The sequence below is a fragment of the Macaca nemestrina genome, chromosome 1, assembly GCF_043159975.1.
Source record: "Macaca nemestrina isolate mMacNem1 chromosome 1, mMacNem.hap1, whole genome shotgun sequence".
Taxonomy (NCBI): domain Eukaryota; kingdom Metazoa; phylum Chordata; class Mammalia; order Primates; family Cercopithecidae; genus Macaca; species Macaca nemestrina.
In genome coordinates this window covers 65,921,595-65,935,608 of record NC_092125.1, presented here as the reverse complement: position 1 = coordinate 65,935,608, position 14,014 = coordinate 65,921,595, and the positions used below count along the sequence as shown (strand labels likewise).

Here is a 14,014-nt window from a genome sequence, read left to right as displayed (position 1 = left end):
AACCAAAACAGCATGGTACTGGTACCAAAACAAAGATGTAGACCAATGGAACAGAACAGAGCCCTCAGAAATAATGCCACACATCTACAACCATCTGATCTTTGACAAACCTGACAAAAACAAGCAATGGGGAAAGGATTCCCTATTTAATAAATTGTGCTGGGGAAACTGGCTAGCCATATGTAGAAAGCTGAAACTGGATCCCTTCCTTACACCTTATACAAAAATTAATTTAAGATGGATTAAAGACTTAAATGTAAGACCTAACACCATAAAAACCCTAGAAGAAAACCTAAGCAATACCATTCAGGACACAGGAATGGGCAAAGACTTCATGACTAAAACACCAAAAGCAATGGCCACAAAAGCCAAAATTGACAAATGGGATCTAATTAAACTAAAGAGTTTCTACACAGCCAAAGAAGCTATCATCAGAATGAACAGGCAACCTACAGAGTAGGAAAAAATCTTTGCGATCTGCCCATCTGACAAAGGGCTAACATCCAGAATCTACAAAGAACTTAAACAAATTTACAAGAAAAAAACAACCCCATCAAAATGTGGGCAAAAGGATATGAACAGACACTTCTCAAAAGAAGACATTTATACAGCCAACAGACACATGAAGAAATGCTCATCATCACTGGTCATCAGAGAAATGCAAATCAAAACCACAATGAAATACCATTCATGCCAGTTAGAATGGAGATTATTAAAAAGTCAGGAAACAACAGATGCTGGAGAGGATGTGGAGAAATAGAAACACTTTTACACTCTTGGTGGGAGTGTAAATTAGTTCAACCACTGTGAAAGACAGTATGGTGATTCCTCAAGGATCTACAACTAGAAATACCATTTGACCCAGCAATCCCATTACTGGGTATATACCCAAAGGATTATAAATCATGCTACTATAAAGACACATGCACATGTATGTTTACTGCAGCACTACTCGCAATAGCAAAGTCTTGGAACTAGCCCAAATGCCCATCAATGATAGACTAGATAAAGAAAATGTGGCACATACACACCACGGAATACTATGCAGCCATGAAAAAGGATGCGTTCATGTCCTTTGCAGGGACATGGATGAAGATGGAAACCATCATTCTAATCAAACTATCGCAAGGACAGAAAACCAAACACTTCATGTTCTCATTCATAGGTGGGAGTTGAACAACGAGAATACATGGACACAGGGTGGGGAACATCACACACTGGGGCTTGTTGGCGATGGAGGGCTAGGGGAGGGATAGCATTAGGAGAAATACCTAATATAAATGATGCATTGATGGGTGCAGCAAACCAACATGGCACATGTATACCTATGTATCAAACCTGCATGTTGTACACATGTACCCTAGAACTTAAAGTATAATAAAAATAAATAAATAAATAAATTCTTAATAATATCAGTAGGATAAAGGGTTAACCAACCTGGATAATTTGAGACTGGAGGCTTGTAAGTAGGCCTAGGACCTAGAAAAATAAGTTTGATTTTATAAATTCACCAGGGCCTTATCAATATAAAATTATGACTTTAATTTTGATATTGATTTTTTCTCAAAATGAAAACTACACATACTTTACAACCTTTGCAATTCCACATCTTAGAATTTAACCTACATATATATTTACACAAGTATATAAGGATGTATGTACAAGAATGCTCACTACATTTTGTATTTTATAATGGAAATCCTAGAAGATAACCAATAGTAAATCATTAAAGTAATGTGAGGCTGGGCGTGGTGGCTCATGCCTGTAATCCCAGCACTGTGGGAGGCCGAGGCAGGTGAATCACTTTAGGTCAGGAGTTCGAGACTAGCCAGGCCATAATGGAGAAACCCCATCTCTACTAAAAATACAAAAAATTAGCCGGTGTAGTGGTGGGCGCCTATAATCCCAGCTGCTTGGGAGTCTGAGGCGGCAGGAGAACTGCTTGGACTCGGGAGGCGGAGGCTGCAGTGAGCTGAGACGGCGCCACTGCACACCATCCTGGGTGACAGAGCGAGACTCTCTCAAAAAAAAAAGGAATGTGCTTGGGGTAAACATATTTTTCTTTCTAAAAAACTGTAAGTAGTATGATACTACATAATTTACATCTTTCTCTTTTCCACTTAGGACTTCCTTGACATTTCTTCATGTTAACACATTTAGATCTACCTTAACATCATTATGTTGTTATTTAGTCTTCCTCTAACTGATGATAAAAAATGACTGACAATCCCGTAAGGAATTTTGATTTGTGATGTTTCAAAAAATATCCTTGCATTTTCTCTTTTTAATAAACGTTTTATCACAAGCAGTTCTCTCTTCTGCTCTCCGCTCTCCCAACACTAAGCTAGACCAGTGTTTTATAAATACTTCATGAAATGCTTATCGTCAATTCTTTCAAAAGACTGTATCAACAAACTTAGTGCGTATGCCCACTAGCAGCACGTTAGTAAGCATGGATGCCTCACTGAGTATAAATTGCACATGCAATCTTGTTTTGCTTATATATCAGTCCACTAAAAAACCCATCTCTTCCTGACTCTCAAACCCTACAGCACTCAACTCAGGAGGCTACCAGTTACCAAGCTCTTATAGGAATTATAAGGTTTTTTGTTTTTGTTTGTGTGTGTGTGTGTGTGTTTGTTTTTTTGTTTTTTTGGTTTTTTTTTTGAGACGGAGTCCTACTCTATCACCCAGGCTGGAGTGCAGTGGCATGATCTTGGCTCACTGCAACCTCTGCCCCTCGGGTTCAAGCGATTCTCCTGCCTCAGCCTCCCGAGTAGCTGGGATTACAAGTGCCTGCCACCATGCCCAGTTAATTTTTGTATTTTTAGTAGAGATGGGGTTTCACCAACTTAGCCAGGCTGGTCTTGAACTTCTGACCTCGTGATCCACCCACCTCAGCCTCCCAAAGTGCTGGTATTACAGGCGTGAGCTACCCCGCCCAGCGTATAAGAAGGTATTTTAATTACTATGTTAACATGCATAATTCCTTTCGATCCTTTAAAATATTAGGGAGATAGGAAATATATAATCAAATTAGAAGCCACTGATTGAGATTTCAGTTCAACACTCATATTATACTAAAGGGAAACTGAAGACCACAGAAATGATGTTAACTAAGCACACTCTGCCCAGACTAAAGCTCTACCCACAATTACTACTGTCTCTTGCTTCTGCTGCAAGCAAAGCGAAACCAGAGATTAAATCAGGATAATTCCTCCCGTCATATCAAAATAATCTCTCCAGTCATAAGCACAGTGGTTGACCAGGAGTCCCTGCAAAAGTCTTCTTTTTCATTTCAATAAATAAGGACTTTTTCCTGCCTTTCAGTTGCTATAAAATTTAGTGCTATTGCCAGATAAAACTGCCCACTAGAGAGAGAGAAAAAAAAAGCAACATTATGAGGTGTAGAAGAGGGGCAGGTAGGGAAGAGGCAGAAATATAGATCTTGTTCTGAGGACAGCAGAAATTTCCCTGTTTAAATGTGTTACATGAGAAGACTCAAACTTGCTGCATTCCAGAAAATGAAAGAGTCATGCAATAGGAACAAACTCAGTAAAGGTGTCAACAGATCACTTCTGAAAAGAATAGCAAGCTTGATGACATAAAACATACATATTAACGAACATATTAACACACATACATATTAACTAACATACATGAACTTTCCCCTTCCCTAACATTAATTTAAGTGTAGGATAAGTCATATTAGTTAGCTCTAAGACCTTTCTATATACCAGGCACTGTGCTAAGTGCTTTAAATGCATCCCACTTATACCTTACTAATACGCAGTAAGGAAGGTACTAAATCAATTTTTTTATATATATACACACACACACACACACATAATATACTATATATATATTTTATATATATATACACACACACACACACACACACACTCAAAATTTATACAACTTTCCCAAGGTCATATTCCTGTTTATATCTGCAGATTATGGCAAATATCTGCATATTATGGCAAATAATTTTAGAATCACTATGCATAACAACTAAAATGGCTATAGAAATGTCCTCCCTCCTTTCATTACTAAAAATAAGTGGACACCACCAGAAATTTGAAGGATTTTTAAAAAAATCACCAGGAATTTAAAGGATTTTCGAAAAAATATAAGCAGGATATTACTAAACCTGAGGCACTGGACGTTGGAGATTTTGTAGTGGGAGAAGTCGACACTGGAAAACAAAATAATAATGTAGACTGGACCAAACACTTGGGAGTTATTGCTGGCATTTTCTCCAGGAATTTACAAGATTTTTGAGACATATAAGGAAGAAGCCACTAAACCTGAATGACTCAAAGTTGGAGATTTTGTACTAGAAGGAGGCAGCACTAGAAAACAAAATAATGTTAGAAGATCAACCACTTGAGAGTTATTGCTCTCATTTTTTATATGAATTATGCCACTGTTGACTTACTTAGATAAAAATGCCTATGTTTCAATTCACTCCAAAAAGTTGTTGTAATTCACTTTTTATACATAAAAATATTAAAAGCATATACACATGCAATGTACATAACATGCTAAGAACCCTGGAAAAGCACACAAAATCACAACAGCAGGATTTGATGTGAATTTCATGTTATATAGATGGCAAAGAAATGAATACAAGACAGAGTTAAATACTAGTTTCTTTTCAGTTATTCTGTATGACTGTCAGTTAATATCAAAGAAGTAAAGTCTAAAACGAACAGCAACAACAACAAACCAAGACGGAAAAAAGATCACCTTTGTACCTTTAAGACATTTTGGAACTGGGGGATCCCAAGTACTGTTACTCTCACAGACAATTTTGTCGCTGCCGTTGAGGTAATAACCCTTATCGCATTCAAACATAACTGTCGCTTTGTAGTAAAATTTTTTTCCAAATCCTGATATCTGTTTTCCATTTTCGACTACTGGAAATCGACATTTGACCACTGGAAAATTAGAGAAACCTCAGAATTAATGGATATTTGCTTTAACAGAAAAAGTAGTACAAAGTAGTAATTTCCAGTGGGAACAGAGACAAGGAATGGAATGCAAGATGTTAAAAACATTTTTTAAAAGACTTTAAATATTAACTGATGTATTTCCTTGATATATAATTCTTGGGTGTTTTATTTTTATTTCAGCACTAACAGACATAACCATATTGTAACCACGTTTTCTTAAGAAAACCTGGCTGGCTGCCATTCTTTCTTGTCCCTGCCCTCCTGAATGTAATATGGTTTTTTGTTGTTTTCCCCACTCACTGGTTGCTTTTTAAACTTTTGTTTGGTAGTTTTTACCAAACTACTGCAGGGGGGCGGTGGTGGTGGCAAATTTTAGTAATTTATTCATCCTGCTGAAGGTTCACTGAATCTCCTGGATCTGAGGTTGTTTGGGATCTAATTTGGATAATTTTTGGCCAATATTTTTTCAAATAATATTTTACACCATTCTCTCTCCGGTCTTTCTGAAAACTCCAATTACATGTATGTTTCACTGCTTGATACTCTCCCACAGGTCTGTAAGCCTCTCTCTTTCTTTTTTCAACATTTCTTCTTAAATAAGGTTCAATTTCTATTGACCTGTCTTCAGGTTCACTGATCTTTTGTTGTGTCCAACTGTACCTAACGATATTTTTAAAGGTTAGTTTATTGGATATAATTTACATACAGTAAAATTCACCCTTTCAAGTGTACAGCTGTTATGAGTTTTGACAAATGCAAATAATCATGTAACTACCACCACAGTAAAGACACAGGAAAGTTCCATTACTCTCCAGAATTTCCTCATGCTCTTTTGTGAGTTACCCTTCTTCCCCCTCACTCCTACTTCCACAACCAGCCAACCATTGATCTACTTTTATCCCTATAGTGGGACTTTTTCAGAATGTCACATAAATGGAATCACAGCCTTCTTAGTATGGCTTCACTTAGCATGATGCTTTCAAGATTCATTTGTGTTGTGGTTGCATGAATCAGGAGTTTATTCCTTTTAATTGCTGAGTATGAGTCCATCTTTTAGAGGTAGCACAGGTGGTTCATTCATTCACCAACTCAAGAACGTGTGGCAATTTGCAGTTTGGGGTGATTATGAATAAGGCTGCTGTGAACATCCTCATGTAAGTTTCTGTGTGAAAATGTTTTCAGTTTATTTGGGTTGCTGTGTTGTATGGTAATAGTATGTTTAACTTTATAAGAAATTGCCAAAAAGGTCCCAAAGTGGTCATTTCACTTTGATTCTCACCATCAGCATATTCGAGTTCCATCTGCTCCATATCCTTGTCAGTACCTGGTATTGTCAGTTTGGGATGTGTGTGTTTAAATTTCAGCCATTCCAATAGGTATTTAGTGGCATCTCACTGTGAGTAGAGACAGTTTTTATTCCTTCTTTTCCAATATGTCTGCCTAATTGCTTTCTCTTGCCTTATTGTACTGGGTGGGATCTCCAGTACAATGCTGAATGGAGTGGTAAGAGTGGACATCTTCACTGCTTTCCTTCCAGAATTAGGTCTTTATTAATTAGACAGAAATGTAATTAAGGTTTTTTTAACCACTAAGTACAATGTTATTTTTACCACTACGTATAATTTTTTTGAACCATTAAGTGTAGTGTTAGCTGTGAGATTTTTGTAGATGTCTGTTATCAGGGTAAGACAGATAGTATCCTTCTGTTCCCAGTTTGCTGAGAAGTTTTATCATGAAAAAATAAGATGATGAATTCTGTCAAACACTTTGTTTTTCTGCATCTAATAAGATAATCACATGATTTTCTTTCTCCTTAATAGTCTCCTTATGTGGTAAATTACATTGATTAATTTTTGCATTTGAACTAATCTTGCATTCATAGGGTAAATCCTGCTTGGTCATGATTTACTTTTCTTTTTACGTATCACAGGACTTGGTTTGCTAATATTCTGTTGAAGACTTTTGGTCCTGTGTTCATCAAGGATATTATTTGTAATTTTCTTATAATGTTTTTGTTTTCTGGCTTTGGTATCATGACAATGCTATCATCATAAAATGGGCTGAGAAGTGTTCCCTTCTCTTGCACTTTCTTGATACGCTTGTGTAGAATTGCTATTATTCATTCCTTAGATGGTTGGTAGAATTCCCCAGCGAAGCCATCTGGGCCTGCAGTAGGTTATTAACTACAAATTTTATTTCTTTATAGGAGTATTCAGGTTATCCATATCTTCAAGTGAGTTTTGACATTTTGTATCTTTCAAGGAATCTGTCCATTTCAGTTGTCAAATTTGTAGGCATAAAGTTGTTTATAGTATTCCCTTATCATCCTTTAAATGTCTGCAGGATATTTAGTGATACTCTCTTTCTCATTCTTTTGTCTGTTGGATAATTTTGTTATTCAAGTGAAGTTTACATAACCGATATTAAAGAATAGTCATATGCACAAAAGAATATAAAGCTTTTTGGCTAAGGGCTGGAGAAGTTAGAAAAAGCATGAGAAACACATGTGGGGTAGACATGAGGAAGGAAAGTGAAAGGTGTAGGAACCCCCACCTCACTTCCTGAGGCAGGACTCTCAAGACTCTCAAGATCAAGCGGCCATTAATTACATGGATTCAGATTTCTTTCATTCCAGACTTAAATTTAACCTTAGGTTTTTGCTCCAGCACCAATTTAACAGAGCAACATAGGCATTTCCAATCTAGCAGCACACGCTGTTTCCAAGCGCGTGTGACTGGCGCACCGCAGCTCCATGCACATCCCAGGAGCGCAGTCCATGCCCAGAGCAGGTGCCTGTGCTGCTGAACCTGACAAGAAGCCTCCCAGAACACCACCTGTCACAAGGTGCCACCTGAAGGGATCTGAGGTCTCGGCACAAGTATACATATGTAACAAACCTGCACGTTATGCACATGTACCCTAGAACTTAAAGTATAATAATAATAAAAAATAAATTAAAATAAAAATAAAAAAAGATCAACTGGTGCCTGTGATTTCCAAAGACTTAACCTTAGCCTTCAATGACATTTACATATAAATTGACAAATAAAACCCTCCATAATTTACACTTCAGTCTAGGAAGACATGGCACAGATCTTCCAATGACAAAAAAAAATGTAGCAGCTGTGTGTGTGTTCCCCATTTTGACCAAGCTCTCACCGTAACACAGAACATAAAGGAGAAGGGTTGCACACAAATTTAAAGTATTAAAAAAAAAATCATACATTAACGCTGTTGACTCATTAACAATACAGGGAAACTCACTGCAAAATAAAATCCCTTATTTAAACCAAAAGGAATGAAATGTACCAACTACAACTGTGTAGGCTCTAATGTAGCAGCACAGAATGTTTCCAGAAAAAACATACATTGAAAAAAATAAAAAATATTCAGAGATAAAACATAAAAAGATTAAAAAATATATATCTTAAGAGAATTTATTGCTCAAAACATACAAAACTTAATTCTAAGAAATTCACCTACCTAAATTAAACAAGATTGCTGCAGTTGCAGCTTGCCATCCTCCAGGAGACATGAAAAGGGATGAGGGGCGTAGGGTTGTGGGGATGTCAAGACTGCCCCAAGGTCAAAAAGCCTTTGAGGAGAGCACTAGCTCCCACTGAGACCAGCCTCCGGCCTACCCTCTGCAGAGGGGAAGACAGGGGACGGGTCTGGGGCTGCAGACCCTGCTGGAATTAGCAGAGGAGCCAACAAGGCTGGGGGGATACAGGCCAGCCAGACTCCCTTAGCTGGATCCCGTACTCCACGTCTGGCCAGCACTCTGGGGTGCCTGGCTCAGGTCTCCATCAGGATCTCCACCACATATTCCTACTTGTCCAGGTCAGAATGCAATTGCAGCTGGAGGTGGGAGGCGGGGCGGCTGCAGGGCCAAACCTTTGAATGCTTTGCAGGGCCACCTCCCACGGCGTGGATCAGCACCGTGTGTCCAGGTTGCCGTAGGAATTGACCACGTCTGAGGCCAGCTCTTCCATGCAAACTGGGGTTTTTGGTCTTCAGTATTTCAAATATCTAGATACTTCTGAAAGTCTCCTCTATTTCCCCAGGGCTGTCCACCTCCCAGATGCTGCTTGTCAGGACTCCTGGCGCCAGTGCTGAGGTGACAGAGGAAAGGTCTGAAAACTGGCCCCTTCATACAGCAGTGTCCAAAGCAGGGGGCATGGCACACCCCCTCTGGCTCCCGCGTAGCGGGCACAGGCCACCGGCACAGGATCTCTGCAGAAACCAGGCAGTGGAGCAGCATCCACCCCACACTCTCGGGTGCCACTGTTCACCACATCCCATCCTGGGCCATCTCCTCTTGGATCTGCCAGGCGTGTTGGCATTGAGGACCCTGTGGCAGTGGTTGGGCTCCACCAGCAAGTGGTAAAGCTGGAGCTTCTAAAAGGACAAGTCCGGGAGTGATTGCCCCTGCCGGCTGCAGGAGGGCAGGGTCTTCAAGCTGGCGGGGGTGCCGTGCCTGGCTGCCACTTCTTTCATTCTCAGTATTGGTTAATTGGCGTCTTTTTTGTCAGTCTGGCTATAGGTTTACACACTTTATTGATCTCCAAGTAGCAACTGTTGGTTTCATTGAGTTCCTCTTTTTTTTTCTCTTCTCAATTTCATTGATTTTGGCTCTATGTTTATCATTTCCTTACATCTGCTAGTTTGGGATTTAACTTGCTCTTTTTTAGTTTCTTAAGGTGGAAAATTAGATCATTGATCTGAGACTTTTCTTTTTTTCTAACACAAGTATGTTATGCTATACATTCCCCTGTAAGCAATGCTTTAGCTGCATCCTACATATTTGGGTATTTTGAGATGTTGTGTTTTTATTAAATTCAAAACACTTTGTAATTTCCCTGCTACTTATTTTATGCATGGGTTATTTAGAAGTGTCCTGTATACTTTCCAGTTCTTTGGAGACTGGCTTTGTTATTGATTTCTACTTTCATTCTATTGTGATCAGATAATATATTTTGAATGATTTCAATTTTTTGAAGTTTGTTAAAAATTTGTCTTATTGTCTAGAATATGGTCTACTTTGGAGAATGTTTCAGGTGTACTTTGGGAGTATATACTTTTAAACCACTGTAATTATTCAGCGATTTCTTTCTTTAAATGGGCAAGTCCCCTACAGGGTCTTCATACTTTTGGTCACTCCAGAGTGCCTTAAACATTTGGTCTTTTAAATTTCTTTTTTTTAATCAGAGTTTATCATTTTTATTTGTGAGATGATTAGTCTGTTACAGTTTACCACTACCATAGCCAGAACTCTTAGATTTCTTATAATACAAAATGAAACTTTCTTTAAGCTAGTGTGTGTTGATTTATTTTTTTGGTTATTTCAAACAAAAACTTCTAACTCATGCAGATACACAGTAGTTCACACTGTATAAAATGAAATGCCAAGAACATGTAGGGGTGAGAAATAGGGAACTCTATCTAGAACTCTTTTTTGACTTGAATTGACCTGTATTAAAATAAATTAGAAACCAATTATACAGGAGGAGGAAGCACATACACCTGCTTTGTTTATTTGTAGATAAAACTATTTACAAAATGTTTCCAGAGTACTTACAAATGAAGAAGGAAATAAATTGAAAGGTTACCTTTACACTCTGGAGCAGCATGACTCCATGTTGAATTGTTACCGCAATAAATCATGCTCTCTCCAATAAGTGAAAATGGATCTGGTCCAGGTGCAGGATCACAACTGTAAGTTACTGCATCAAGATACTCAAACACTTCTACTTCACTAAAGGTGTGTTTTCCATTTTTTATTTTTGGAGGTGGTGTACACAAAATCTCTTAAAAATGAGAAAATGAGGAAAGAAATGTAAAAGATTAAGACAGCCTTAGTAAAATTTCTATGTCTTCAATAAATTCACCAACATAGGGTTTCTACCAGCTGGTTGTGAATTCAATATGGATTTAAAAGAAGGTTTCTATGAGCAAATATATTATCCCAAATTCAAACCATTAATGTAGTAACTAACTTTCAGAACAAATCTCATTTTCTCAAAGTGTAAATGCCCATCGACATGGTTTGGATCGGTGTCCTCACCAAATCTCACGTGGAATTGGAGTCCACAGTGTTGGAGATGGGGCCTGGTGGGAGTCGTTTGAATCATGGGGGTAGATTTCTCATGAGTTGTTTAGCACCATCCCCTTGGTGCTGTTCTCATGATACTGAGTTCTTGGGAGATCCGGTTATTTAAAAGTGTGCAATGCCTCCCGTCCTCCCCACCTTGCTCCTGCTCCTGCCACGTGAGACACCTTGTTCCCCCTTTGTCTTTCCCAATGATCATTAAGTTTCCCGACGTCTACCCAAACCCCCAGCAGATGCCAACATCATGCTTCCTGTAGAGCTTGTAGAAACATGAGCAAATTAAACTTCTTTTCTTTATACATTACAAAGTCACAGGTATTTCTTTACAGCAATACAAAAACGGCCTAATACGCCTATATTTATTTGCAAGGCCATGCTAAGTTCTGTTCTAGTCATTACAAGAAATGCTGACAATTAATGAGAAAATATGCTTAACTCAGTGCTGGTGGAGAAATCCTTTGCAATTTATAAATATATTCATTATCTAAATTGGTGGTTCACAATGCCACCAAAATATTATTGTCTTTTTTCACTCTGATCCTAATAAGAATACACTGATTTTTTTCCAAAGGCTTAGCATGACTTTGCATGATGTTGAAGAGATGTGCAAAAAAATGTGAGCAATGCCACTATTCTCACTAATTTTATTTTTATTTGGAAAATTTTTATTTTTCATAAAAAATGTTACATATGTTAATTTGTATTGCATCTATTCTTACAAATTAATCAGGCCAGGTGGGGTGGCTCACATTTGTAATCCCAGCACTTTGGGAGGCCCACGGAGGCAGACTGCTTGAGCACGGGAGTTCAAGACCAGCCTGGGCAACATGGCAAAACCCCGTCTCTTCAAAAATTACAAAAAGCCAGGCATAGTGGCACATGTCTGAAGTCTCAGCTACCCGAAAGGCTGAGGCTGCAGTGAGCTGAGATTGTGCCACTGCACCCCAGCCTGGGAAATAGCCTGAGACTCTGTCTTAGGAAAAACAAAAACAAAACCAAAACGAATCAATAATTATTTAAAAACCTCTCTGTTTGAATTACAATATGATAAATTCCAATAGATATAACCCACATAAAATAAAGTTCTTTGGGATCTTTGTTAATCTTGAAGTGTAAAGGGTTCCCTGAGGCAAAAATCTTTGAGGACTACTGGTCTAAATTTAAAAAAAAAAGAATTTACTTACTTTCACATAATGGGGGCTTACCGCTCCAAATTGCTACTGTGTCTTTAAGTTCACAATATAGAATATCTTTACCAATTAAGTAATAACTAAATGAGAAAACAAAGGGTTACTGTTTTACATAGCAATTAATAAGACACACATAATAATGAAGGAACTTTTTATATGGTTTCTTTTCTATACTGCAGTAGTTTGAGGAGGTGGTTTCTTAAACAACATACTATATAATGAAAGTGCTAAATAAACCTGCAATTTAATCAAATAGAGTTTCTCCATTTGAATACATATTGGCCAAGAGCAAAGATGTCTAAATAACTCTGCTGTACCTTTCTGCCCAACCTCTTTGCTGCCTCCTGCAATCACATCACACATTCATTTCTGTGCCTTTTCTCACACCACTTTGCACAGTAAGGACAAGGACTGTGTAGAGAGAACAGGCCCTAGAGCTGGAATGCCTAGATTCAAGTCCCTGCTTCTCAACTTACCTAGTTGCTTGAGCTTGGGTAAATCACTTAAAGTTCCTTCACTCAGTTTCCTAATTGATTAAAAGGGGATAACAGTACATGGGGTTGTTTAGGGGATTAGATAAGTTAGCATTTGGCACATAGTTAGTGCACGTAAGTTTTAGCTCCTATTAATATTATTTAGAACAGAGTGTATTTCTAGGAATAGCTCATTGAGTATAGGAATACTTTCATTAAGTATACCCCTATACTCAATGAAATCTTCCCTGATTTAAATTCATAGGAATCTCTCCTCCTTCTGGACTCTGAATCATCATGAATAATTCTACTTATTTGGTATTCCTCATTTAGGATTTTGCTTTTATAGCTCTCAGTATATATTGTCTCTCAATAAGGTTAGAACTTCTTTTAGGAAGGTCAGTGTCTTAAAGTTTTGGTATCCCTCAGTGTGCCGAGCAAGCAGTATGTGTCAACTGAATATTCCAATATTTCTACTTGACCAAATTTTAAAAACTGTCAGTTGCCTTACATAGTCACAGCTGATTTTTCCTCCAAGACTCACTTACTTTTTCTATATTATGGTGTATTACTGCTGTTGTTTGAATCTGGGTTGTCTCTACCAAAACTCATATTGAAATTTAATTGCCAGTGTAACAGCACTGAGAGGTGGTGGGGCCTTTAAGAAATGATTAGGTCATTAAACAGGATAATGCCTTTCTAGAGGGTGTTCATTAATTCTTGAGGGAATGTGCTCTCATTCTTGTAGGCTTCGATTCGTTACCACAAGAGCACATTGTTATAAAGCGAGAGCCCCTCCCTTGTGCTTTGTCTTTTTTGCAGGTGCTACATTTCCCTTTCACTTTCCAGCATGTTATGATGCAGCATGAAAGCCCTTGCCAGACACTACTGCCATCCCCTTGAACTTCCCAGCCTCCGGAAACATAGGCCAAATAAATTTCTTTTCTTTATAAATGCCTAGCCTTAAGTGTTCTGTTTTAGCAAGAGAAAATGGACAGAAAATTACATTTACTCTCTAAATGCACATTTATCTCAAATGTCTAGTATCTCCAATATATAAGACTTCAAAATCTCTACAGAACAAAGGCTATTACTGAGCGCTCAGTACCGGTTTTTGAGATGCTTCACATTGTAGCAGTCTCAAAAATAAGGTTTTTCAACTGAGAGATTTTGATGAACATGATGGTAAAGGCTAACCAGGTCAGTTTTGGTCTGGTCTGGTAACACTTAACAGAGTCATCTGGATACAAGCGTATCTGTAGTTGGCAATTCTATTTCTCATTTTTG

At 38.1% G+C, this 14,014-nt stretch overlaps 1 protein-coding gene across 12 annotated transcripts in view; it reads right to left on the bottom strand.

Annotated features, from left to right (window-relative positions):
• LOC105484874 (CD46 molecule) overlaps positions 1–14,014 on the bottom strand; it is a 43,978-nt gene that overhangs the window by 23,522 nt on the left and 6,442 nt on the right. For 7 of the 12 annotated variants that reach the window (XM_011746963.2, XM_011746962.2, XM_011746968.3 and 4 more), the window contains 5 exons: positions 12,249–12,334; positions 10,565–10,762; positions 4,758–4,940; positions 4,151–4,195; positions 1,438–1,479 (listed from right to left, as the gene is read on the bottom strand). In XM_011746963.2, the coding sequence (XP_011745265.1) occupies positions 1,438–1,479; positions 4,151–4,195; positions 4,758–4,940; positions 10,565–10,762; positions 12,249–12,334 (554 nt within the window). Of the gene's footprint in view, positions 1–1,437; positions 1,480–4,150; positions 4,196–4,307; positions 4,353–4,757; positions 4,941–10,564; positions 10,763–12,248; positions 12,335–14,014 lie in introns of all 12 variants that reach the window. The other 5 variants (XM_011746966.2, XM_011746964.2, XM_011746969.2 and 2 more) reach the window with 2 other exon arrangements.